The sequence below is a fragment of the Cyclopterus lumpus genome, chromosome 24, assembly GCF_009769545.1.
Source record: "Cyclopterus lumpus isolate fCycLum1 chromosome 24, fCycLum1.pri, whole genome shotgun sequence".
Classification (NCBI taxonomy): domain Eukaryota; kingdom Metazoa; phylum Chordata; class Actinopteri; order Perciformes; family Cyclopteridae; genus Cyclopterus; species Cyclopterus lumpus.
Window position 1 is genome coordinate 11,553,042 of NC_046989.1, and position 27,247 is coordinate 11,580,288.

Genomic DNA, 27,247 nt, shown 5'->3' on the forward strand with positions numbered 1-27,247 from the left:
CAGCACTGTAAAACTCCTGCATGTAATGCAATTATAAATAAAAAGCATTTTTTGCATGACTTTGCTTTGATAATAAACAATATAATAGTATGAATAAGTAATACAATAAATAATATTTTTTCCAACCGTCTTGGTAAGCTGGTTACAGTTACTGATCGTGCACACCTCCCTTCACCCGTGCCCGGCGGTCCGGAGGGTCGGGGCCAGGCTGCAGGGCCCCGCTCACTGACACCCTGACCTTGACAGCTTGCTGTGCTTTCGCCGGGTAACTCCAGAAATCCATATTCTGCTTTTAATTGTGTTCATTCCCACGGTACACTAAAGGCCATATGGACTCACAAAGTGTCGATTTAAGCGGACAGGGGCGAGGCGGAGAGGCGTAGTTAATTGCAATCAGCTATTGTTGTGTCTTTCAACCTTCTCTTTAGCTGAACAGTCGAGGCTGGAGACTAACAAGCCGAAGTAGAAATCCCTTTGATTTCCCTGCAGGGACCCACAGAAAGCCTTGTCCTCCATTGGAAGTTTATGACCACGTATCATGTTGTTTTAAAAAACTTTCTATAAATAGTCTACGCAATAAAGGCTACAATACAGCCACCAAAAAGCAACCTGATGAAAGTCTATGGACCGAGACATTGATAATAAGTGAATAATAGTAGAGGGAACAGTGTTGTTCTAAAGTTACCATTTCCCAGACTTCTTCTATTTTAATGAGTATAGTTGTCATAGTTAGTGACCACTTGTTTTGTTGGTATTATTCATTTAAGAAATTAAACATATGCCAAGAAGCAGAATCAAAGTGTCTTAAATTGAAACACTGGAAATCGTGTAGATTTTCACAAATCAATAACGTTTTCAGTTATTTCTAAATGTGTGCGCATGTCTGTGGGTGGCTGTCGGGGTGAAGTGAATGGTGAATGTGTGACATAATCTCCTTAACTCGTCCTAATCCTCCTCATTCATTGATAGCCTTTACACAAATATAACCAACATCATGGTTGCCGGGGTTGCCTTCTTTCACTTTTTTTGTATTAGTGACTCTCTTCTCCTCCAACAGTCAATGAAATGACGTTAACAAAGGGGCCAGTGAATTGTGTATCTGTTTTTTGGGGAGCTCAGCATCAGTATGCAGATACTTGACATGCTATGGGATAGACTTAAACAACGAGAAACGAGTGAGAGTCCAACAAGTCACTCCAAAACAATACGTGGGCTCTAAATGTCTTGACATCCGTTGTGGTCTTTGAACAATGAGAAACACCTGAAACACACGTCAGGTGTAAACGGCTTTCGATTCTTATTTTTCAATCTCAGGCTGACATTTTAATGATTTTAAAATGATTATTTTTTTAAAACAATAGCACTTCTTAATTAAGATGATAAACATTACATTGTTGCTATTTACAGCATATATTCTTGTCATTATGGTCTCTGACTGGGTGCCGCAGTTTAACCATCTTTTTATGCACTGCTATCAGGCCCCTAACCGACCAGGCGTAAACCAATTGGCTTTACGGAGAAGTCACAAAGCTCCACAGAGCAAATAATGGGGAGGATTCAAGGCGACCAAAGACCCACGCAGCCATGCACCCTTTACAATTGACTGGGGAGATCATAGTCAGTCATTTTACAGCCCACAGCCAGCGCTGCAGTTTAGCTCAGGAGGAGATTGTCTTAAGAATCATTGTCAGCAGTTTTGATGACACATTTAATAAATAAAAAAAAAGTGAGTGGGCACAGTCTTGTTCAGCAAAGCTGCAAAAATAACAGAAAACCCTCTACTAAATACTAATACTTGATAATTTAAAACAATTATGAAACTTTTCAAATAGGTGGAAAATAGGCAGCCTGATTTCAGCACCACGGACAGTTCAACAGGAGTCATTGCAGGTTACCTGTCCGCGCACTTATTCAAAATGTCACAAATTATAAGTAATCAAAGATATTCTGTGAAGATAAAGTTTAAATTGTATGGTGTTTATATGAGTTGAAATGTAAAATCATTGTATTTAATCAATCCATCTTTACCCTTATGCAGTCAATGTTTCAGAACTGATAGATGAGCCTTTCTTATTTTCTCCCTCAGGAGGAATTTGTCTTGGGTGTGATCTTGACTGAGTCTCCTAATCCAGTAATCACTCTTTTGGTGACTGCTCTCCCATGAGACATAATAAGCCTCATAAGAACCAAAACACTTAATACAAATACACAAATCTTTAAGATAAACTCTCCTCAATTGGAGCATTTACTTGAAAGCTAAATCATGAACATATAATGATATCTTTGTTTCCTTCAAAGTAATCTACTGACTTTCAGACTGTACTGACTTTTTGATGTGTTTTTGTGTGTTATGTGTACCGACTCAATGGAAATCAGTTGACTTCATCATATGTTTATTTTTTTAATTTACCTACCTTCCACTGAGCTAAGAAAAAGACAAGTGGTAAGTCATTTTTTACCTTTACACCCTGACTTTAGTTTCCCTTCAAGGGAGTTGTCTGTGAGTCATAGCAGCATTCACACCAGATGATAACAAATATGTCTGATTACATGCTTCTACTGATGAATGGCCTTTCATTCTTTTCTTGTGTCCAGTTGTGGAATATAACTAAGTAACTGAGTATTCTTCCAGTTCAAACATTTCTTAGTTTTTTACAATGGGAGGATTTGCGGCTCCTTTTAATTATTTAAATGCGTATGTATTCTTATTAATTTTAAGGTTTGGACTATTGGTTGGAAAAAACAAGCATTGTGCTGTTGGGCTCTCTGGACTTTTCACTATGTTCAGATTTCTTTTTACCAAACCAAAACTAATTAATCCAGAATATAATTTATCCATAATGAAAATAATCATTAGCTGCAGTCCGAAATACACATAGCTCCACTTCAAGCAGCTACAGCTGCATTTTGAGAGGTATAATAATCTAATGATGGGAACAGTAGAAAGATTTTTCTGCATTGAGTATTTTTACTTTTGATACTTTAAGTACATTCTCCTGGTTATACTTACACACTTCACTCACTTTTACTTGTAATGGAATACTTTTACAGTGTGATTTTATACTTTTACTTAAATAATAAATAGCGCTTCTCCCACCGCTGCTGGTGGCCCAGTGGCTGTTGAATGCGACAGGAGTTTACAGAGGTGTCAGATGTTCTTAGGGGCACCCAGCGAGGAGAGATCCCAGTCCCTCAGGAACATCACACCAATGACTTTACCCCAGTCCCACCATCTCCTCCACTGGTGCGTAATCTACACCCAGACACACCTCTTCACACACACATGCAAACTCGTGCACATGTACACACATGCCAAGGCCTCTCTGTGGAAGAGTCCCACCAAGAAAACACAGACCCAGAACCCAAACCCAGAAACCCACAAGCCGGTGCGGTGCAGTTGGACGCTCTGACAAATCTATTTGGGGCAAATTGTCAGTGAGAAACTTCCGCTCGAACTGCCATGGACAAAACTGGCTGTTGGGGAGAGCAAATCCCGCTGCATGAGGGTGGGGGACAATGGGGGGCGAATGTGTTGATGTGCGGCCGGTGGCTGGGGAGGGACAATGGACGGATTAGTCAGTCCTCTGGCTGACTGATTTGAGATGGCTCCTCTCAGCCTCTCACTGTGGGGAGTCCCATTGTCCCGCTTCTGATTCCCACTTCTCACAAACTCCAAACAAAAGTCAATCTCTTTCTCAAGGGGTGGGGGAATATCGACCGGTGTTTCAGCTGGGGAAAGTGACTCAAAAACGTATTTGCAAGAGATGGCTGACTCTCTAACTCCCCCCTCCACTATTTATGTATTTTCATCTCCTCACTGCCGTCATCCTCCTCATTGGCAATCTTTATTGCCCGGTGGTGGTGGTGGATAGTGAGGCGTTGAATGATCCCAGTTTTTCAAACTTGAGTGGGACTGGGGCACCTGTTGGAGGCTTAGAGGCGGCTTTGCGGCTGGGATCATTAATATTAAAATATACAGAGATGCCATCACGGGCTGGTCTGAAATCGGTCTGATGTCGCCCCTGGGTTCCCTCTAGATGGACCTCTGCTTTCAGTCACTCGTGAAGAGCCTTCTTTTCTTTTTTTTCTGTCTTCTCTTTTTCTTTTTTCCCTCCCTGAAAAGACTCGTTAACAAATTATGACAGCTGAGTAGAGGGGCTTAGTCTGTTCACACTGCAAAGACAAACTTGTGAGAGCCAAGGAGCCCGCAATGTGATCAATGTATCTACAGTTCATTTAATATTCTGCCTGCAAGTGGTGTGTGAAAATGCCAGTGTTGGACAGAGTTGAAAAAACAAGTTTAATTCTTGCAGAGGTGTTGACGACATTTGGAGGTGAAATTTGTGTCAGGTAGACACAAAGACGCAAAGCTTTACTTCTCATTCATAATGAAGTTGACAAAACATTTACTTTCAAGGGTCAGGTTAGAGTTTATTCATAGAGTAGGGTGACACTATATCCAGGGTTTTAAATTATTTAAAAACATTTTATGTGAATTGGTGTGTCTATTTTATTGCCACTGGTGCCGTTTAAGTTTTAAGACTACAGGTCAATTTCATGTTTTGTCTTTTCTTCCTAAACCTCTTGAATGTTGTTAACATCCGATACTGATGCTAATATTTCACAAAAACTTAAAAAACAATGGGTTAATCTACAGTTTAACATATACTTTACAATATGCAGTACAGTACAAGAAGGTAAACACATGGAAACACTTAAGAACAGTGTATGATAAAGCAAATATAACACATTGTAATGTTACTTCATTCAAACTTATTCATACTTTTCTTTGTCTGCATGCACATTATGACATGATTTATACATGTCCAGTAGAAGATGGACACCCATTAAGCTCTTGCTTAGAATATTAATGTTGCAGTGACTTCACAACTCTAATCTGATCACATCTTAAATGTTTTTCTTTGATCTATTTTAATGCATTACAGATTTTAAGATATAAAAAAGAACCTCATATTTATCAATGCTATCTATTGTTTAAAGCATGCCATTTGTAGTTAATTGATCAGAGTAATACCTAAAACGCTGCACAGTCAAAGGTCAAACATCCAAGTGGAAAAAAGTAAATCAAACATATTTGATTAGAGGGCTTAAACAGTCTGCTGCCTGTCTGTGGCACATCACAAACAAGAGAGTTTCATGTATATGTGCCTTCCAATGCACACACACAGTTTCTAAATGTCTTTAAAGAGCCGCAGCAGTGTGAACAGTGGTCTCAGCCGTCAGACAGATTAACCACAGAATGGCTGTCATCAGCAGCGCTTCACCTGGAGTCACTCTGACAGTCTTCTGCTGTTTATCCTGCTCTGTTCAGCAGTCAGTGTTGCTTTTGCCCTGCTTCCCCTGATGTTATCCCGCCGCCTCCACAGGTCAGGTTCAACGGTCACAGTCTGGGGTCACAGTTTCCACTCGTCATTAACCCTCAGGGACCCCGCAGCACAGGAGCTGTCATCAGGAGGCTCACACTCACCTCACAGGTCTTAATACACACCCAGACACACTGGGGACCGGTGGTTTATTGAAAGAATCAGAGCAAGTGACCTTCCCTGTTTTCAGACTGGGGCGTAATGTGTGTGATGAGGCTCTTTGGAGAGCAGATCTAGGTCAGTGGACAAGTGTCAGGTGACATGATGAGAATATTGATGAGCATGTGGTATTTGTAGGTTGGTGACAGATATACTTTGTATATAACCCTTGGCATCCTACAGTGCCAATAATAATTGGCATTGAGGATTTCTGGTCATTTTAGTTAAACCTGACAAAAATATCTCTAATTCTAATTAGAGATATTTCTCTAATTCTGCTACAAAAATATCTCTGATTCTAATTAGAGATATTTCTCTAATTCTGCTATAAGATGTTCTCAGTTGTAAATCAAGGAAGATTAGTACTCTAAATTGTTCACATAATGTGAAGCTGAGAGTGTATGCATTCAAATTCACTCTAAAGTGGAATGAAAAACAATGGGATGAACTCTAATTGGAGTCTAACTGGTACAAGATTGCACACTTGTACCAGGTGTGCAATCTAATGCACACCTGGTACAAGTGTGTAGGAAACTGAAATTGTGTGAAGGAGAATGTTGAATTCCAGGACATTGTCAGCGCTGAGTTTAGTGGAGACACAACTTTCCAATCATGGAACTTCATCAGGCCAGTACAAACTTTTAAACGCTATCATGGCTACATGGCAACACACTGGAGCAGTGCCTATACACACTGGTCTTCCTTAAGGGTCAAAGCTTCAATCACATGAGAATTTCTGATGCAACCTTTGGCCCCCCTCAACATACTTGTAAATACTTGATTAATGAACATTGTCTGAAAGGTAATGGTGGTGCAAACCTATCATATATACATTTCCCCCCCTTTTTGCCATTATTTCTTAACTTTTTTATTTTATTTCATTCAATGTTGTACTGTTGAATCCCTTTAATATTCTTATTTACCTCTCATGTATTGCCTAAAATACTATGTTTAATTTATATTTGACTATAGCACAGATAAAAGCCACACTTCACTTATAGTCTGAGCTAGTTTGCGATCCCTCGATGGGCCTTTGTACAAATACAAAACTTCATGAGATACACATGTTTACAAAACTGCTCACAAAGTATTCAATCATTGAATAGTTTCAGATGTAATGTGTGAAGCAGATTGCTGCAAAAGTTCTCATATGTGTGATTTAAGGTTGCTACCGTTCACACACGGAAATAGCGACCAGGACGTCATACAATATGCTTCTTTGAGGTGAATTGTGTAACATGTTAAAACATTTTTAAAAAACAATTAGAGATTAACACTAATGTAGGTGTGCATTGCTCTCATCTGTTAAATTTTTTTGTTTGTACCAGTCAAAATATTAAGACTGTGCTTAAAACTGCACTTGTAACTAACAAATAAAACATTACATTTAGAATAAAACATATTTAAAATATGCAATGACAACACAATGCATGCTGTCTCTGTCTGTGCATGCCAGTTTTAAGTGATGAAAAACTATTTCAGAATCTGTGTTATGTGACGATATTTCATATATAGCTGTGTTTCAGTAGGTGTGTGTTTTTTCTTTTAACTTTGGAAGATAAAGATGAAGAGTGATGAAAGCGGCTGGGAGACATGTGGTCCTTTAGAAACACCCAAACAATGATGAGGGCAAAGAGGCACTTGTTTTTTTTCCTCATATTCACCACATTTTCTCAATCATCCACCCCACCACCCTGGAGCTCAGTGCTTTCCCATCCTCAAATTCCCTCAAAGTTTCAGATGCTCACAATTCCACAATGCCCAGATGCTGTCCTTTGGCCCTTTACCCCCCTCAACCCAGAGCTATCATTCATAACCTTTCTGTGGAGCTGGGAGTGAAAGAGGTGGGATAAGGGAGAAAGAGGGGGAGCGGAGAGCAACATGGCAGCTTATTTAGAAGACTTCCTTTATTGGAACATGTGCAAGCAGTTCACTCACAAAGGACTTAAATAGGATATTTTCTGTTCCCTATAGTTGCTTTCCCCTTTTAAGTGCCGAGGCAAAAAAAGTAAGTTTACAACTCCCTCCTCAATGGGGGCTCTTCACTCTCAGGTTGCGGGGACCTGAGTGACCTAGGAAAGTTAATTAGGAGGCGAACAAAGAGCGAGCTGGAGCAGAATGCCTAGCCTCTCCTCCAGCCAAAGATGTCATCCATTAATTAGGAAAATCTTTAAGGTGGCCTTATTGAATTTACAGAAAGCCCTGTGGTTGGCGGGCAACAGTTTTTTGATCAAGCCCTGACTCAAACAATGCCTTTCTGGGGGTTAAAAAAGAAGAAGAAGGGAGGAGATTGGTGGTAGAAGAAGAGAGGGAAAGAGGGGGGTGGGGGGGGGGCGTATGGGTTTGCGGCACAGTACAGTTTAATGTGTGTCTGTGGGGGTGGCTGGCGATTGTGACAGCTCAGATTCACATGGGTATGGGGGGCATAGTTTGGGGATGATGTCATGCAAAGGCAACCTGGGGGCTTGGGAAGTAAGAAGGAGGGGGTACTGAGCTTGAGCCACAGGGGCCACTCAAAGTTAACATCGCTGCGTGCATCTGGGCCAAATCCTTTTCTTCTGGCCCAGGAGAGGCTTTCCCGAACGCCAGGCCCTCCACCACTCCTCCCACCACTCCTCGTTCACAAATCAGAGCTTGCTTTAAAGCTAACCCCTTGCTAACAGGCAAGCTAACTGCCTTTTCTTTCCAGTCTAACTGCCTATTCATCCCTGGCCCACTATGAATAACATAGCTGGATAACATGGAGCTGTAATGCGGCTCCTCTGCTTTTACGAAGTTAAGAAACAGCTTTATATTTTGTGTCAACACAACCCTTATTGACATTACCTTTTTTTTTAAAAAAAGAAGAAGAAGATTTCCACGTAGGATTTAAATCAGTCTATCTCTACTACATGGTTTTGTTGTTGCCTTTATTTCATTATATATTTAATGATAGACACAGCAGCAAAAGATTTGGTCAACTTGTACATCACTTTATCTTAACTTTATACCTTAAGGTGCCAGCGAAATTTTCAGAGGCCTCATTTTGGCAAAACACTTTCTCTTTTTATGCACATGACCACAGCAATGGGTTTCTGTGCTGCCTCAGGAGCTCCACTTTGCATTTAGTTTTTTCCCCCCAACTTTCATTACAAATATATTTAAAGAAGTTATAACAATATTTTATTTACTTTTAATCACTGTATAAGGTTTTGTTGAAATGTTTAATTCCAGTGCTTTCAGTGAAAAAACCCATGTTCAAGTAATCCCTTTATTCACATCTTGGGGATCAGCAATCATTATCACAGTCTGATTTCTGCAGTGAATAAAAGATACTAGGGGATGGTCCGTGACTTAAAACTAAGCAATTTCACATCATTTTGGACCACTATTATTACTATAGATAACACCCAAAAGGTTTTAAGACTAAATGTTTTATGGTTAACTAATTAATTATTTACAGATATCAAAACATTCATCTGAAAATGTAACTCTTCTGAAAATGTTTGCCCTGTAATATCATATTATATTTATAAAAAGAATAGACTTATAATACATTTCATTATATTTCTTTACAAAAAATGATGTTAAACTATTATATTATTAATATTATTATTATACATTTTTTAAAGGCATGTTGGGTATCGATGAATTACAGCATACTTGTTCCTCCCACGCTCATAAGTTGATATTGGAGTCTTATTTGTCACAGCATTGTTTGTTTGGCTTTATGCGGGCAGAACACACGTTTGTTGACGATCGTCAAATGTTATTAAAACTTAATTTAAACTCCAAAGAGTAACTTCAAATACATGTATTGAGTAACATTTTCAGAAAGGATTTCAAAATTCAAAAAAAGCAAATCTTGGGTCAAGCCTTAAAACTATTGTTCAAGGGGAAATTTCTTCTAAACAAAAAAAGAGATTTAGTCTTGCCTCAAAAGTACAGTTTTTTTAACTGCAATTTATTTTCTTTTTTTGAAGAAATTTTAAACAATGTCAAATTTGACTCGAAATTATATTTTTTAGCAGTGGCTGCATCATATATGGTTGTAAAGATAATTTGATATTAGTTTGGATTTTTCTTTAAGATGGTAAACTAACTTTATTCTATTCATACCAAATACTAAACTGGCATATGAGAGATGTTGAAAGTGGAACACGTGAATCACCTGGGCTTTGTTCACAGTGGTCACATTAACCCACTAAATAACTGGAACCAGCAAAGGAACACACCAGTGTGGGTCTGGGTTAGATGCTGGAAGTCACACGCATGCTCATGCTATATGCTGGCATGCTGTCTGCCGATGTGTCTCCTGGGACATGAACCCCTCACCCCACCCCACCCTGGGGGACTAATTTGAGGGGCGGGACGATGTGTTTTGTTGCTTGTCAGAAACAATCATTCCCGGCCCATTACATTTACAGCACGTCGTGCTTTCAATGCTGTAACAAGCTAAGCTCAGGGAGAGAGAAAGGTGGCTCTGAGAGAAAAGTGTGGAGAGAAATCATAAATGTAATCGTAAAAGGTTGACAAACATCCGTGTAAAAAGGTCCAAAACTGTTAAAATGCAAATGTACACTGTTGGTCTTTTGGAACTGGATAGGCCTACATTAGTTTTCAACTTGAGTAGCTTTGGTGTGGTTTTCCCCTTAAAAATGTAAGATTAAAGTGAATAACAACTTTATTTAGTGCGCCCTGTGCCGCCCCCACCCCTCTCTTGTCCTCTGTCCCGGCCCACCCGTCCTCTCCCTGTTCTGTTTGGGCACTGGAGGTTGTCAGTCGGGGTTTATGTCCAGTTCACTGGAGCTGAAAGAAGTCAGTTTCATGTCTTGTTATGGAACAAGACGTCTCTGCCTCTCAGGAGTGATGAGAAGTGGTCTGAGTGAGCAGGGTGAGCAGGGAGCGGGACCATCCCCTGGAGGCGACCAGCAGTGAGGAAGTCAAAGCGGCTTTTGTGTCGCTGCTGTCGGCTGCGTGTTGGGTAATTATCCCCCTCTATATGAGCACAGACCAGGCTTTCCAGGAGTTGTCCCAACCCAACTGGCCCACGGAAGAGTGCACAACACACTGTCAACAAAGATTAACTTCTCACAGTGCTGCAGAGATGCCTGATTGGGGGAGACGCAGCAAATACTGAAACCTTGTCTTGTGTGACGTGCTAGTGATGAGCAGATCTGCACAGTCAGACTGTTTCAAACTGTTGCAGTGATTACACAGTAACACCTGTAGAGCTAGTCACATCCATCTTTCTTCTCTTCTTCATTCTTACTCTCATCCAGTGGTGGACGAAACATTGAACCAATACCACCATGTCAAAATACTGCAAGTAAAAGTGTTGCATTTAAAATAATTCCTTAAAGTAATTGTGAGGAGCTTTTAACTTAGTGTGAAACAGTCTCAGTTTAATACTGATGAATCTATATGACCTACACACGTAAATGAGACCATCAGCGAGAGGATTGGCTCTATGTAATTATTCTTAAAGCTTGTCATTGGCGTCACCGGGTCGAACATCAGAGGAAACCATGCAGGTTCACCAGAAACTGCTTCAGCCCAAACAGCGAGGCCGCCATTCAGATTTAGGACTTTGCTGTTATCGAGTATTTTAGTCCAGTGGGTCCCAACATAGGGGTCAGGTCCCTCTAAAGGGACACACTGTATAAAGAGTTGTGAGGTGATTCATGGGAGAGGAAGGTTCATTTTTCAGACTCATCTCTTATCTTTGCTGATTTTGTGAAATATTGTTTTATCTCTATGGGGGTAAAGAAATGTCTCAGAAACCATCTGAGACATTTAATCCCTCAGACATCTGAAACATGACAAGGGGCCGACAACGCTTTTTTTTTGGAGGAGGTCCCAAACCAAATAGGTGGGAATCACATAAACACTAATTAGTAACAGCCATAACATGCAGCACAATATTTTTCTCTGATATATGATGGAGGATACAGTTACGATACCTAAACTAGATGTAAAGTAACTTGTATTAGTGTTTATCTTTTATAATCGCCTAGTACAAAATAAATAAGTTGTCCATTTGTTGTTCCTATATAAGCATCAGCACCAACACATAATCTATATGTTCATTACTTAAACTAATTACCTGTGTATACATACTTGGCCAATATCTTCAGCATTATCATCCTCATCTTCCTCACTGATCACAATCGTCATCTGCTTTCTTTGCTTCCTCAACCTCATCAGCAGCACCACCACTCCAATCAACATACATATCATTGTCATCATCATCTTCATCAGCATCTCTGCACTTAATCTCATCATTCATCACCACCATTCTAAGCAAACTCGATCATAGTAATCTTCTTCTTCTTCATCATCACCGCTTCCATCATTCTACATACATATCATACTTACCATTACTGTCCACCTATCATCATTCACATCACCGCCATCATCAGCTTCATCCTCTCATTCCAACCATCATCATCATCATCATCATGTAGTCTGAAGTCTGTGTCGCCTCGACATGAAATTAAAATAAACTGCCTATAGCCTTTAATATATTAGCTTAAATGTTTGTCAATATCTTCCCACAAAAACTCTAGCAATTAATTTGTGGGAAGCAAACTGAGGAGCATCCGTTTCTTGCATTAAAACTCCCTCATTTTAACCCGGCTCAGCTCGGTCCTTTTCAAAGGCGCAGAATAGGCCTGCCTTGATCTGCATCAATTGTCATCCCAGGGCTCAGGGGCACTTCGGCGGCCAGTATAGCGAGCGAAGTCAGGGCTAATCCCTGGAGAGGGGAGAATCACGGGAGAGGAGAAAAGCAACAATAACCAAGTCAAGCGTATAAAATGAAAGCGAAATCTCTATTATCACTCCCCGCAATTCCCAGCAAAGTGGTGAAAATCAGGGTTAGTTTGTGATTCGAGTCAGACGCGGAGGGAAGAATATGGGGGTCCCTGCGGGTTGGGAGACTCACACGACGAAAAGGGCAATATTCTGGAGAAAAGGGGAAGAAGAAAGCCCCTCTCCCATCCCGACATAACCATTAAATGCAGTCTGACTTTATGTTGTATAGAGAGAGGGGAACAAGAAAGGAGGCACAGTTCTCCGATGAAAGAATGAGGTTTTTGGCGGATTAGGGACGGCCCGAAGGATGAAGAATAACTTCTGCATAACTTTACAGCTAGCCTATTTTCTCTCCCCACGCCAAGAGCCAAGTTTAAGGCTGAACCGGTTTGAGTTAACCCCTTTGTGATTGTCCAGTTGGAGACTTTCACAAGGAAGAAAAGGACTCAAATCACAATCTCAAATCCCACAATTGGGCGAACAATCTTTATCTTATTATAGGTATAGGGCTATTAAAATAATGCTTTAAGGATTTGAAAATAGTATGACATTTAGTTGTAACATCCTTGGCATTCACAATCTAATGATGTCATATACAATAATATATCACTCGCACTTGCAGAATTTATACTTTTATAGCTTAAAGTTCTTCATATATACTCGGAAATGTGATTTTGAATGCAATATGTTAACTTGTAAAGGATTGTTTTTACTTTGTGTTATTTCTACTTTTAGCTGAGTAAAAGATCAGACTACTTCTTTAAAGAACCTAAGGAATGATCTTTAGGCATATAGGGGCCTTTTGCTTTAGTTTGTGGTATTTTTTCACCGAATTATAATATAGACTATACCTTTTTTTGACCAGTGTCTTCATTGCATGGTTATGCTGTATATCGTGCGCAAAATCACAAAGAGCCTCTTGGACTGAGTCTTGCCATCATTCCTGAAGGGCTCTCATCATCACCATCGTCTAATTTATGGGCCTAATTAGTGATTTTTTGTCCTCATGGTTTTTTCTATCTATCACATGCTAATGAAGGCATTTTCTGCCATCTGACAATAACGGTCATCTCAAATAATAATGATATGCCGATTATACTTGGTGCTTCGCTGATTAGCCCGCAGAGGATAGACATCCCAAACTTTGTGAATAATGTGATCATGAGTGCAGACTCACCTATACGCCAATACGTTTTATTCATACATGTATTAGGCTATTAATAATAGCAATGTTTATAATAACGAAAAAACAACAACTACTAATAAGTACTAATAATAACAATAATATTCTCAAAGACGGGTTTGTGATACATTTTTAAAAGTTATGGTCTAACCAAGTGAAGTCATAGGAGCACACAAATGTATAACAAGAAAAGAGTAAACTGGATCATTAAGGTTTTAATTATGTCTTCTTTCTAACAACCAGACTGGAAAATAGCTAAAAAGGGAATGGGAAACATCTGAACAATTATGTGAACTCCGGTCAGGAGAAGAAGAGTTAATAGTGCCATGTGCAGTGAGAGGAGCATTAGAGGCCAGAATCCATATTTACCACTCGAGTTGTGCGCAGGCATCAGAATAGGCCGCTAATGCCGCGCGCATTCTCTCCCCCCTTATTTTCATTAGGCTCTGATGACTGCAGAATTGATGCGGCCTGCAAGTTATCAAGAGGCACTAATTTCACATTACCGACCATTGACTGCGGTTGCTTGATTCGAGGGTTTTTTTGACAATTATCACAATCAGGATTGGAGCCCAAATCGTTTACCTTGACTCCGTGATTATGTTCCCCGAGCTGAGCGCACATTGCACAATTGTATGGTGTCAAAAACCCCGAAATAATGAGGAGACCAGGAGGAGCGGCTATCTCTTTCCAACTCGCACGCACACTCCTTTACACAAACTGGCATACGCCGCAGTGTAAATAGCTTCAACGCTTCCTTGTCTTTTTATAGGCCTACACAAATATTCTTATTCTTATTTTATAGCCTACTGCTAAGTGCATTTTTCTGAACAAGAGGATACATTTCATGTTCCCAGTCAAATTGGCAAAAGTACAATACATAATAGGCTGTGTAAGGGAACATAGGCTTGCAATACAATATTATTCTTATTATTAAAGCATATATATTTCTGATATGAAGTCACAGTAGAACTGACGCAGCGTAATCATACGGCGGCCTGATCTCTCGCGAGATCAGGCCGTCACATGATCACGTTGAGAGACAACCAGGAAGTCATGGGTTGTGTGCGGTGAAAGAAGAGGAACAGATGCTTTAATCTCCGTTTTCGACGATGTCTCTTTCCAAAAACAGTTCGTTTTTAGTTGTATTATTATTATTAGATATTTATGCTCTCGTGTCCAGAGGTGAAGTAAACTCCACCGCAACAGATTCAGCGGACGCGATGAAACAAACCGCGTCGTTCAGCCCGGCCGCTGTTGTGGTTAACTCGCCTGTGTTTAAACCCGGCGTGGACTCCGTGTTCTCCCTCAATCTCCGCTCGTCCTTCCCAGAAGACCTGGAGACCAGCGAGTACTGCAGCGAGCTGCTCCAGATATTCGGACTGAAATATGTCGCCTATGTGGACTGCTTGGTGACTGCTGCCCGACCCGTTCAAGTGTGCCAGAAATGTTTCTCCAGTTACGGCAGCCTCGCCGAAACCTACGTGAACATCTCGTCGGACCAGGTGCGTGCTCAGTTAGCCTCTTCTGGGTTTTAGTTGGCCCTAAAGCGCCTGTCTGCATGAAGAGGACGAGCCTCGTTTGTGCGCAGTTGTCTCGAGAGTCACGAGTCTTGTGGTGTGACTGACTGCTGGTGACAAATCAGAGGAAACACGAATGCATCTGCTTGACCTGCTATCAATAGCAAGCCCAGGGACATATTTGTTTTAGCTGATCTGTCAGTCAACAAAACGAATAAAAACCACCTGAGTGAATGACGTGATAAATGGTGCATGTGTGTCCTCAGATGGGTCCTGGTAATGAGAGCTGCCGGGACAGCCTCCTGCGTAGTGATCGTCTGATGCTGGTTTACCTGCTGTACAGCAACATGGAAGACATTTGGCGCAAATCACAGTGTTACCGTGAGTCCTCTGTATTCATTTAAAGTAGATCTATCTGAATTATTGTGATTTTATGTGTGTGTGTGTAATTGGGAACTTCTGCCTTTGTTCAAACTTATGACTCACACACTTATGGGTATGCATTTGACCATAGAGGTCATAGTGCAGGGTCAAGTAGAGGCAGTGTTCAGTTCAGTGATTTGCATTGGATGTTTTAATTAGAGCGGGCAGTGGACATTGAAGCCAAGATCAAACATGTGGACTCATTTCGATAGATGTCACAGTCATACTATACCCAGTATGACCCATAGCAGCTTGTGACTTTGAGATAATTGCATCAGATTCGGTAGATCTCCACACAGTTTTCTACCAGCAAGAGTATGTGGTTTGTAATACCTTTTTTCATTATTTGTTAATTATTGATTTCGTTTATAAAATGAAGACAGTGAAAAAGGCCTGTCAACTTTCCCAAAGCCCAGGTATTGTCCTCTAATAGCTTGTTTTTAATGGCAAACACTTCAAAATGCAAAGATATTCAGTTTATTATCACATGGAACAAAGAAATAAATCCTCCCACATGAGAAAGTGGAATCTTTAGTGGAATCCTTTATTATACAATAATGCAGTTTTAAATTCCTAATATACCAATGGTTTTGACTTAAGTGTGTCTCTGCATAAACCTTCTTTGCTGACAAACGGTAAGCAAAGGTTCATGTAACAATTGGCTGAGTTAAGTAATGCTACCCAGGTGAAACTATCACAACACACTACTCTGCATCTGATTTAATTTGTCCACTCTTGTTGAATAAATAGACGTAACGGATGTTTTTACTTCCTGTTGTGTAGAATGTATCACGAAAGGATTCGAGAGCCTCACCAATGACACGCTGTACTTCATGGACAAGGTCAACCAAACTATCGCCTGCTTTAAGAAGTATCAACAGGTACACCATAAATGAGTAGATGATGTCTGTCGACTATAAGTTTATGTTCAGAAGTTGACGATGATGTCTGTTGTTTACAGGGGAACCATACAGAGCTGTGCAAAGACTGTAAGAACACATACAGAGGCCTGAATGAGCTGTACAGCAGAATGGAGACGAATCAGACTATGTGTATTGACATCGAGGATGAGGTATGTATGTCAGAGAATTATAGAAATCCTCTCAATGAGAAGAGTGATAGCTGCCTAGAATAATCTGGACACACTAAAGAACAATCATTTGGGTCTACACCAACTTTAAGCTTGTGTCGAGGTCGCTTCAGGGAATTTTTGTGTCACGCCCAACAATGTGTTTAAACGCATTCATAATATTTAATGAAAAAATGAAGTTTAAAAAAAGTCATTTTTGTGAAGAGAAAGGAAGTGTGGTTTTCTTGAACCTTTACTGTTGTCAGAGTTGATGTTTTAGCCTTGATTATTCCATTAGTTATCAATTTCAAGGGGTTTAGTTTGGTTTTACAATATCTCAATGTTTGAGGATTTCATATTAAAGGGTGTTGATAAAAAAAATCCCAGAGTTCAGTAAACATTTGAGTCGAATTAATAGTTTCCTATAATTATGTGCTCAAGCTTATGTTGCGTTTGGCACTTTGCCTCGTTTCAGATGAATATGACTCGCAGACTGTGGAGTAAGAACTTCAATTGTTCCTTCCCGCGCGAGGAGACGGTGCCTGTCATCGCCGTGTCCAGCTTCATGCTCTTTCTACCCATCATCTTCTACTTGAGCAGCTTCCTTCACTCTGAACAAAAGAAACGCAAGCTCATACACCGTGAGTAACCAGCTTAATTCGCTCATTGTCACACAGAGAGATTTTTTGACAGGGTTTTGAGGGGTATGGGGCTTTTGTGGAGGGGGGGGGGGGTTGAGTGACGGTGATATTGGGGTTGAGTGTGGGATGGAGGAAGGAGGGAGTGGTCTAAGTTGATTTATAGCATTGCGGGGTTGTCTCCTACAAACCTCTGGATCATAAGGTTAGAGTGATTATTTTTGTGTGCGTGTTGGTGTATGATGATAGCCTTCAAGCATCAGAGAGCGAGGAGGGTGGTAACTTTTTACTTAGTTTTTGGGAAACACTGGTAGGGACAGATGTGTTCTTAAGGACACGGTACGAGTGATTTCAGTGGACTTGTCATGTTGGAATTTTATGAACATTTTAAAGTTATTCAGACCTGTACGGATGTCATGTACAGATGATCTGTTTATTTGATTTGAGAATTAGAATTCCTAATCTGAATTTATAGTTTAAGTGTTTCAGGAAGGAAAGATAAATAACTTAAAAAATAAATTTAAAACCATATTGATATTCTGTTGATCATATCATCATTTTCTAGGTCCGACAAAGTTCTTACCTCAGGGTCTTTCTTTACGCAGGTTGATCTCCAGGTGCCTTTTAAAAAATGTCAAACTTGCCTTCGACCAGTGGTTCTCAAACCTTTTCTGTCACGCCCCACTTTGGAGGAAGACAAAATGCTCATGCTCCACCGCCCCAACAAAATTGTAACAAAATGGACTATGATCCATTTTTATTGAAATATCTTTTTATGACTCCTCCATCTGTGCTTTTTTAAATAATAGAATAAAGAAAATTGCAATCACTTTCAAGTAAATTAGATTGCTCCATCAGACAAAACATTTATATAATGTGCAATCACTTTGTTAGAAAAATGCTAACAAAATTCTAGCAGTGCAAAAAATAACTAATATTTGCAAAACAATTGCTTATTGTGGCTGCAATTAACCTGTTTTGCACTGAATATCTTTTCAAAACAACAATAACATGCAACCTGTGCAAAACAAAACAACATTAGTGCAGATATGTGTCACGTTTTATCAGCATTAGTGGCTGCAATGAGCCGGCATTCCACTACAAATCTTTTTAAAATGGGGTTCAAGGCTTGATACGGCCACTTTCTATTCATGCTCAATGTTGAGCTTTTGTTTTGAAGGGCAACAGCAGAAAAGCGACGTGGCGAGTCGCCAAGAATCTTCTCTGTTAACGCCATAACGTAAACATTTAAATGATGGTACTGGCATTTTGCCATGTATTTATTGATGTCTTAGTGTAATACCACTGCGCCCCACTAGAGGGCCTCACAGTTTGAGAACCACAGCCTTAAACTAATCTTAAAGCCAAATTAAGACTGACCAGTCACTACAAACCAGTCTAAAATATTGTTGTGAAGCCAGCCGCTGGGTGTAACATCTCCAGCTGTATAGACTCGTATTCTCACATCTTCATGACCTTTGCATCCCTACGACTGCGTCCCGTCATAAACCAACGTTTTTATCATCTAACTTCACTTCAGACCATTCCCTCTTTATTTATGTCACACGGCTCTGCTTTGAATACGAGTCATCGGAAGTTACATTTTTGTCGTATTGTTTCAAGCCCCCTAATAAGATGACTGACACCCCTAAATATGTTATGTTTTCAATTAGTTTTCATCTGTCCGGTCCATTCCTTTTGAATGCAATACCTCAGGAACGCCTGAAGGACTTTTCTCAAATTTGGCATAAAAGTTCAGCTGGAATAAAGGAGAAATTAATTTCATTTTGGAGGGCAAAGGTCACGGTCACCTTGAGGAGATATTTTCAAATTTGGCACAAACGTCCATGTTTTTGGCCATAACACACAACTTCATATGCTAATTGACAATTCCACACAAATTTAAAATAGGATGAAATTATGACATTTTGGACAGACATACATGTAAACTACAATAACCGTGAGGCTGTAATTCTGATTGTGAATTAAATGATCCAACAAATGGAGAGAAACCGGAAGCTTTAAATGGTCATTTATGTGCGATGTCAATGCTAGTTACAATGTTCTTTTGAGGACTATTGATTTATCTGCAGCCCTTCAGGAATCCTATTGACTTAATTATTTCCCTCAAGAGTGTCCGTTGCTTCCGACCATCTTGGTTTGAATCTTAATATTATTACTGCACGTTTAAAAAAAAAAAAAAAAAAAAACTATTACAAACATCTTGTATTTATATTACTAGAATAACTCAAAGTAAGACAACAAATAATTTAACTCCTCAAATTGTATTTTTTTATTTTTTTATGTTGTAATGTTATTTCTGTCTCTTCCCAGCCAAACGGGCAAAGTCATACACCAGTCTGATGAACATTCAGACCAAACTGAGCTGAAGAGGAGTCAGGTGATTGACAACACCTTTTATTAGCAGCTACAACCCGGGAGAAGATTGGACTCCTCATCATCTTGTGCCGGAGGTTCGAATGTAGCAGACTCAACAACAGCATCAGCTGTTTTCTTTCAAGAGACTGTGGTCAGTATTCAGAGGACTTCAAGAATAGATATGAGAAGGAAATGCTTTGGGCACATTTTTTGCGCTTTTTGTTGTTACATTTGCTTTCATAACTTCAAAATATTCTTCTCAAAATGTACTAAATTGTGTTTGTATTTGTTTTATGAGTTTCAAACAGAATTAAAAATGTTCTGCAAAACAAACAAATACATTATACACAGACTGTGTTTTGAGTCTGCCTCTTACTGCCATAATTTGAGATGAGTTTTAATTTGTGATAATCTTTATCGATATTAAGGAGGCTGTTTGTTTGAATCAAATGATATCTAACTTTATAAAATTGGATTATTCTTCATGTTCCAGCCTCTCCTTCCTTTCAACTCGTTAACAATCTTCACGTTGTTCAGTGCATTCTGTAGCCTGATACACATAGCTGTCACTAGAAAGAGTGAGTGGCTTGTGTGCGTGCAAGTGAGTGTATGAACTCTACTTATGGGTTGAAAAAAAATGGGGTTTCTGTCTCTAATGTATGTCCAGAAGAGAGCTGCAAAAAAGGAAGCACTTGATGTCCATTAGTGGTGACATGTATCTGCTGTAAGAAGAGGGGGGGTGCACACATCAGGGGAAGTAGATAAAGACATTACACACATAATGTAAGAGCACTCCAGAGTGCCACACTGTGATGTTACCTGTTTTCCAGTTAGTGTTTTTTGTGGTTGCATAAAGCTTTTAATGTGCTTTGTTGTCGTTTTCCACAGATGTTTAACTTAATTTGTGAAGGGGCTTCTGACTGCTCATGACAGTGAAGTCTCATTTGTGTCTCCTTTATGTGTTGAATTGATGAATTTTCCTATTAAAAATGCATTTGCTGTGAAGTAATGTAAACCTTCATTTTTAATGCATAAACCCAAATAAATATTTTTACATCAGACAAAATCCGAAAATGCATGTGCTGTAATTTAACCACTGCCACGCTTTCCTGCCTATGGTTTAGATTATTATAGTGGAAAGTAAGTATATTTAGTCAATACTTATTCTTCACTACATTTCAGATGGAAATGTTGTGCTTTACTACCATTGCATAGTTGACAACTACCAGTTACATTTCTGATTTTAAAATTTGAATTCAAAATATATCACAATCTCTGAACCTATAATGCATTTAAATCGATATTCTGTTCAAATGACCCCCTACCATCTATAACGTTGAAATACTGCTGCCATTTATCTTTAATGTTTTTATTTTATTTTACATTTTATATTATATCTAGTATGACAATGTATTATGAAAGGGGCCATTCTACAGAACAATTATTACTTGTTATACTTTGTTGTACATTTTGTGCTATGAATGCATACCTTTTACTATGAGTATTTATATTGCTGTGTTGGTACTTAAAGGATATAAATACTCCATAACTGACTGCATTTATACGCCTCAAGAGCCCGTGTTGTGGTTAAATCTGTTTCTTCACACAGTCATGGCCCTTGTTCTACATGGCGTGTGTTTTTTTTCTTTTTTTCCCCCTCCCTTATTAGCAGCTAATCTAGATGTGGGATAAAGATACTTGGCCAAATAATCGCAGCAACACATATCCGTTAAACTCCTTTTGGCTTTTTGGTCTTGTGCAGCGCGGCCGCTGCTGGCCATCAGCAGGTCTTAAAGAGCATTACGGATACGCCGAGTCATATGACCCGTTGGCGGCCAGCAGAGCGGCTAAAGACGCCGGCTTTTGTCATCTGCGCTCCCGCACAGTGGAGCGTGGTGAGCGGCTCGTGTGTGGTGAGCGGCCCCGCAGCTCAAGAATGACAGCTTTGATTGCCGCTAAGCCGCGTTGCTTCTCTGCGCCACACCGGGTCCTCCAGCGGGGCTGCAAGTCATGGAAAGTCCCCCGGAGGGGAAATGGACCTGAGGCCGCCACGAGAATCACAGAACCGGTGGAAACGCCGAGGAGTGATTTACAGTCAATGGTGACACAACTCTTCCGAGTAGTAACATCACTTATTTACAATGGAAAACGTCCAGCATTCAGAGTGCACGAGAAGAAGTGCTCATTATGGCTCCATTTGGGTGTGCATTGGCCTACTGTATCCTATGCACATATATAGCCACCCCTCCCCCCTCCCACTCTTTTTGTTTTTGTTGCACATTAGTTCTCTCTGCAGAATGATGTATGGGGAGAGTTTGGCACACGCTCCTGCACACTCATCTGCTGAAGAGGAGAACGTATCTGTTTGTGTAGCCAATCATGGATTACTATGCAACCTACAAGAAGTGTGCTGTGGAAACTTGAAGCAGAAAAGTGGGAGACATCTTGTGTCTAGTAAGCTAGTTAAGATTTAAACAATAGCAATATGCAATTTTGCTATGGAGGAGACTGAGTAGATGTAATCCGTCTTAAAACATGTATTTATTTACCGTCTGAACTGTAGTGGTATATAGTAGCATCATATGATCCAAGTGCAGTACTTGAGTAAATGTACTTAGTTACTTCTCATCACTGTTTTCAGCTCAGGCTTTACATTCTGCCACATAGAATGATAGACTTGTGTATGCAGCTTCATTTATTCCATTTAGACAGACAAAGATGTTTTAGTTATGATCAAGAAGAACATTCTTCATTTTAACAAATGTGCACACTTTTACATGCTTGAATAACCACAAAGCTTCATTAATTTTTTTAAATGAGCGTCATTGTGTATGTTTTCTTGGCCACAGTTTATGATTCAATGCAATGATAAAGGCGGCTGATTTACCCTCTCACTGAACCGGCTGCAGTGCAGCAACAATAACACAAACCATTAGTAACCATGGCTCAATGCCACACATAATTATTGTACACATAATCATCTTTTAAAGAGTTTTGATGAGAAAAAATGACTGAGAATAATAAATTACAGGTTATGTGAAATACATTTTTATGATTTTGTAAATTGACAAATATTCTGATTTTGAAGTTCTCTGCTGGATTACAAGGGGGGCAAATCTGCTGAGGTTTGTGAGACATTTTGTTGAAATTATATAAACACTAGAGCATAGTATAGTTACTTGCACAGCTTCATTCTAATGCAAAGATCTCACTGTAATAATTATTATAATTTGGTAATAAATGCACACTGTATTTTATACAAGACACATCCTATAAAAGAGATTAGACTAAGCAAACAATCAGTTATGTGTCAGACACCTTTTTTGTTAAACCAAAAGTTAAAAAGAAAAATATCTCATGAATGCTGATGGCCAGTAAAAACATTTTCTTTTATTAATTAAGACCATACACTTGTACAACAATTGGTTCCTTTCTCATTGCCCTCAGCTACTGTAATGTGTGAAGGCGTTAGTTGACTTCTTTATAGCCGAGGAGGGAATAAAGCAGGAATGTTGGAGCATGACGGCTGAAGCTGAACGGAGGATTGTTGATTTTTCACTGGCTTAACACAAACATTTCCTCAGACCATATCTTATAATACATGAGGACTGTAAGATACTGGTAAGTAGGCTCCACTGCAAAGACCTTGATGTAATTTGAATTATTCCAACAATTATGAGGGCAACAACCCTTCACTTTCTCTATATGTAAAGGTTCAAGTTGTGCAGCTGAACATTTAGAGGCAACATGGTTATGTTGGGGAAAAACTGGATGCCTGTTTGCAATAGATGCTCCTGTGTTTGGCAAAACATACTTCTTTTGGCACAAGTTACCTTGAGACAAGGCCAGCACATTTCATATTTGATAGAGGAGTAGGGGGACACTTGTCATGTTGTTCCTGTATCTGGCCTTCCCTTTTTGTTTATTAAATCTAATGGTTAAATGAATGATTTGTTCTTTGACAAGGTCACAGCCTCCCCTAGACTAAATGCCTTTGAATACTCTGCTGTCCTCTGCAGCCGTCCTCCACTCCTTTGTATTCTGTACAGAGCATCTCATGTTGCGGAGCAGCGAACGTCTCCTTCGTTATTGCAATATTAAGAAACTGTTAGTCAGGACTTAAGTGGTTATGCAACCCCTCCCCACCACCAACACTCTAAGCTGTCAGTTAGTTAACTGGCTGAAGGTCAGGCTTAGATTTTGCACCTCTCAACCCCTGAGCAATGAATATGATGCTTTGTTGAAGAAGGAGTAAACATATGCCCCTGGGAGTTGGAATTAGCAGACACACACTCATGCACCCTCTCTCACGGAGCATATGCAGAGTGAATGGGGCTTATTATACACCTGCAAGTGGGGGTCAAAGTCTGTCAATCCCTAGCTTATGGTATTATAATAGATTATAGAATCACTCTCTAATGGCAGTCATTCAGTGTGTAATCTCTGAAGCTTGATGCAAAAGCACTCAGGGTTCCAGCTAAGGGTCTGTTGAAAATAAGGCCTTCTCCTCATTCATCCCTTACTTCCCTCCTTTCACAAAGGTCTTATGACAAGTCAGCTGTTGGTGACATCACAGATGCTGGATCATATGTCAGAAACCTTTGCTGGCTGACTTACATCCCTTGTGGCTCAGTAGCAACTGAGGCCACTTGAGGCCAAAAGAGAGCCGAGGTGCCCCGGGGGGGGATGGCGAGCATGATAGCTGCCAATGGGCAGAGGCGGCAGGGGGGCCCTCCTCAGGGCAGGGACGTCTGACCCATGTGTGGATTTGTTTGTGTCGACATCCAGAGAGTGCCCATCTTGCCATCAGCTTGAGCAGACATGTATCATTTGTGTGGAGTGTGTGGGTGAATGAGAAAGTCTGAATTGGAAGCATATAAGTGGCTGGATTTGTGTTTGAACATTGCACACGAGAGAGATATGGCTGCTCAATCTGCATGTGCTTGAAACATGCGCCTTGTCAAAAATGAAGCGTTTCAAGTATTAGTTTGTGGAACCGAAGTAGCATTTTGACCACAAGACCATAGCGCCACCTCCAGTCAGCTTCTGGATATAACATTGAAGGTACAGCTCATAAACATGTCACTTTTTGCTAAGAATGCCAACATGTTTGTGTGAACAATAAAGCCCTCACATGTAGCTGTGTTTAATGTTTAATATACTTCTCCCTCACTGCAAACATTTTAATCAATATTGGACTATTTTTAATCGCATGCAAATTAATTCTGTTTTGTACAACTATTATGCACCGGTTAGTTTTTTATTGTTGTTTTTCTGTATTTTAGATCAATTATCATAATTGTTGAAGACACTAAGTTCCCCTTTACATGTTTCGCATAGTTTATTCAAAGCGACAGATATTTTGGTCTTGCGCTGTTGTCTCATATTGATTTAAATCTGCATGGTTCTTTAAGAGTAGACTGTCAGACCACATTTGTATGATATGGTGTTTGGATTCAGCCTAATATGAGTAGTTTTATAATTCTGATAGTTAATTCAGTGTTAAATTAATTTTCCATTCGATACAAACATACCACTTTTTCCGACCAGCTGTATAGAGTTCAAGTTGTCTTTGAACATATACATCTCATTTATAAATGCTATGAATTAATGAGCCTTTTATTTTTAATTTCCTAAATGGTCATCATAGAGCCTTGACAACAAAACAAGTGTCAAAAACTGAATCCAAAGCTTTCCAGAAATATATATTTTTGGGAGAAAACAGATAATATTGGTGTGGTGCAGATAATCCAAAACCATGAAATGTATATTTCAAAAGTTTGGAAATATGATACTGCCACTAGATGGCAGCACCATGCCACTTATACAATACCAATGATCCCAGACCCAGTGGTTCACTCTCTCTGCATTGCTACTACTATACTGTGAACATTGTACCCATATCTTTCTGTATATGTGTGATAGTCCACCTATTCAAAATGTAATCAATGTGATGCATCGTTCCTGTTGTGTCCCTGTTCGTTATTGGTGGATCAACATCTGCCACTGGACGTCCAAGCGTTATCTCATTAGCTTCTTTTAGAATTATATAATTATATTATAATGATATTATTATGTAATTATATAACTTTTTTATTTAAGATACAATGCAAACAAATACACAGTTTGTAGACAGAACCAACCTACAGTATATGCTGAATGAAAACCTGTAGGCTAATGGTCAGAGAGCAGTGAAGAAAGAAAATAACATATGCAGTGTGTTGGTCCTGTTTGTTGTTTTCTTGTACATGATCTTGACGTTTAAAGCGTATGAGGGATTCTGTGCAATACTTTGGACAATACTTTTTATATAGATTACTTTAAATTTTATAAGGGACAAGAAAAGGAGTCTGAACCTTCGTTGTTATCTGAACATCAAGAGGCTAAAAACATGTAACGTTAAGTCGGCTAGTTAGCCAACAGCTAGCTTAACCTTACCGGAAATACTGTGAAGATTTGCTTAGATTGCCTCACGACGAGTACAAGTATTCATCCTAATATAGTTGTCATGCTGCATGGATTATTTGTTGTGGTAATATACAGGATATTGAAGAAGACCCCATGATGGAGGTGGTGGAGAAAAGTAATTAGTGTTAATTAATCAACATTCACCATTTTTTTAATTACAAATGTATTATGTACATGCTTATTTAATAATATTTTCACCAAAACAAATACAGGGGTGGCACCGGACAATAATCTTAAAGTACTTGGACAAATGTAAAGGGATACCCCAACTCACCTACTGTCCTCAACCTCCCACCACAAACCGTAACACCTTAATTCAACAACAGTGTCACAGCTTAAACAGGCAGATATTCAATGAGATTGAGGGTTGAGGAACTTTTCCTATAGCTATAGTATAGAAAAAAGTTTTAAAAAGCCGTAAGGTGCATAATATAATAATGTAAAGTAGTGTTTTTCATAATTATACGTTTTGTATTCGCTAAAACAATTAATTGCTTAGTCAATCAACTAACTAAATTAAGTATTGAAAACGCTTTTCTTTGCCACATTTGAGTAGCAAATTGAACAATTTAGTTTTTTGGTCAAGCGAAATAAGCAAATGTGGAAACCTGTGATGTACATTTCTTTGCCATTTTATAGACCAACAATGTAATCAATTAATCAAGAAAATTATTGGCAGATTAAACAATGAGAGAATAACAGTTAGTGGCAGCCCTAGTGTAATCAAATAATCCAATCTATACATTGAATAAAGCAGAAATGAATCTCCTCTAAGATCATTCATCTGTCATCTTTGATTCTCTGCAGGTCAGCACCGAGCTGGAGATGTCGTAATCCAAACTCAATTTGGTATGTTTTAAAAATATTTGTATTCACTGCAAAATAAAGCCTCTCATAGATAATGATTAGGTTGCAGTTTTAACTTGTACAGTCTTATAAAAAACATATAGAACAAGTAACTCCAATATATATGGCATAGTACAATACGGGGTTTTTATCCAGCAGTGTTGAAGAGTTTATGGCTGAGCTCTGAATTAGAAGAGCAGAGCCAGGAAGAGCCGAGCCAGCACAGCAGTCAGCAGCCCCACACAGTGAAGCCTGTAGTGCCTCCAGGCCAGGATCCACATCGTCCACACTGGGCTCAGGAGCCACGACAGGCTGGTGCTGTGACGGCTGTACAGAGAGATTCTGAGATTAAACAGCGCTCATCTTCATCCATTATTTCCATG

The 27,247-nt window shown here is 39.5% G+C and overlaps 1 protein-coding gene across 1 annotated transcript; it reads left to right on the forward strand.

Annotated features, from left to right (window-relative positions):
- Window positions 1-14,549: 14,549 nt before the first annotated feature.
- ostm1 (osteoclastogenesis associated transmembrane protein 1) lies at window positions 14,550-20,616 on the forward strand. Its single transcript, XM_034528044.1, has 6 exons — window positions 14,550-15,026; window positions 15,308-15,422; window positions 16,248-16,345; window positions 16,426-16,536; window positions 17,009-17,174; window positions 19,506-20,616. Exons 1-6 carry the CDS (start codon window positions 14,634-14,636, stop codon window positions 19,559-19,561), a joined length of 939 nt encoding a protein of 312 aa, XP_034383935.1. The 5' UTR covers window positions 14,550-14,633; the 3' UTR covers window positions 19,562-20,616.
- The last annotated feature ends 6,631 nt before the right edge of the window (window positions 20,617-27,247 follow it).

Coding starts and splice junctions, on each gene's coding strand:
- ostm1 (XM_034528044.1), top strand. CDS start 14,634: ATGTCTCTTTCCAAAAACAGTTCGTTTTTAGTTGTATTATTATTATTA. Junction 16,346..16,425: donor GCTTTAAGAAGTATCAACAG/GTACACCATAAA, acceptor TGTTGTTTACAG/GGGAACCATACAGAGCTGTG. Junction 16,537..17,008: donor GTATTGACATCGAGGATGAG/GTATGTATGTCA, acceptor GCCTCGTTTCAG/ATGAATATGACTCGCAGACT.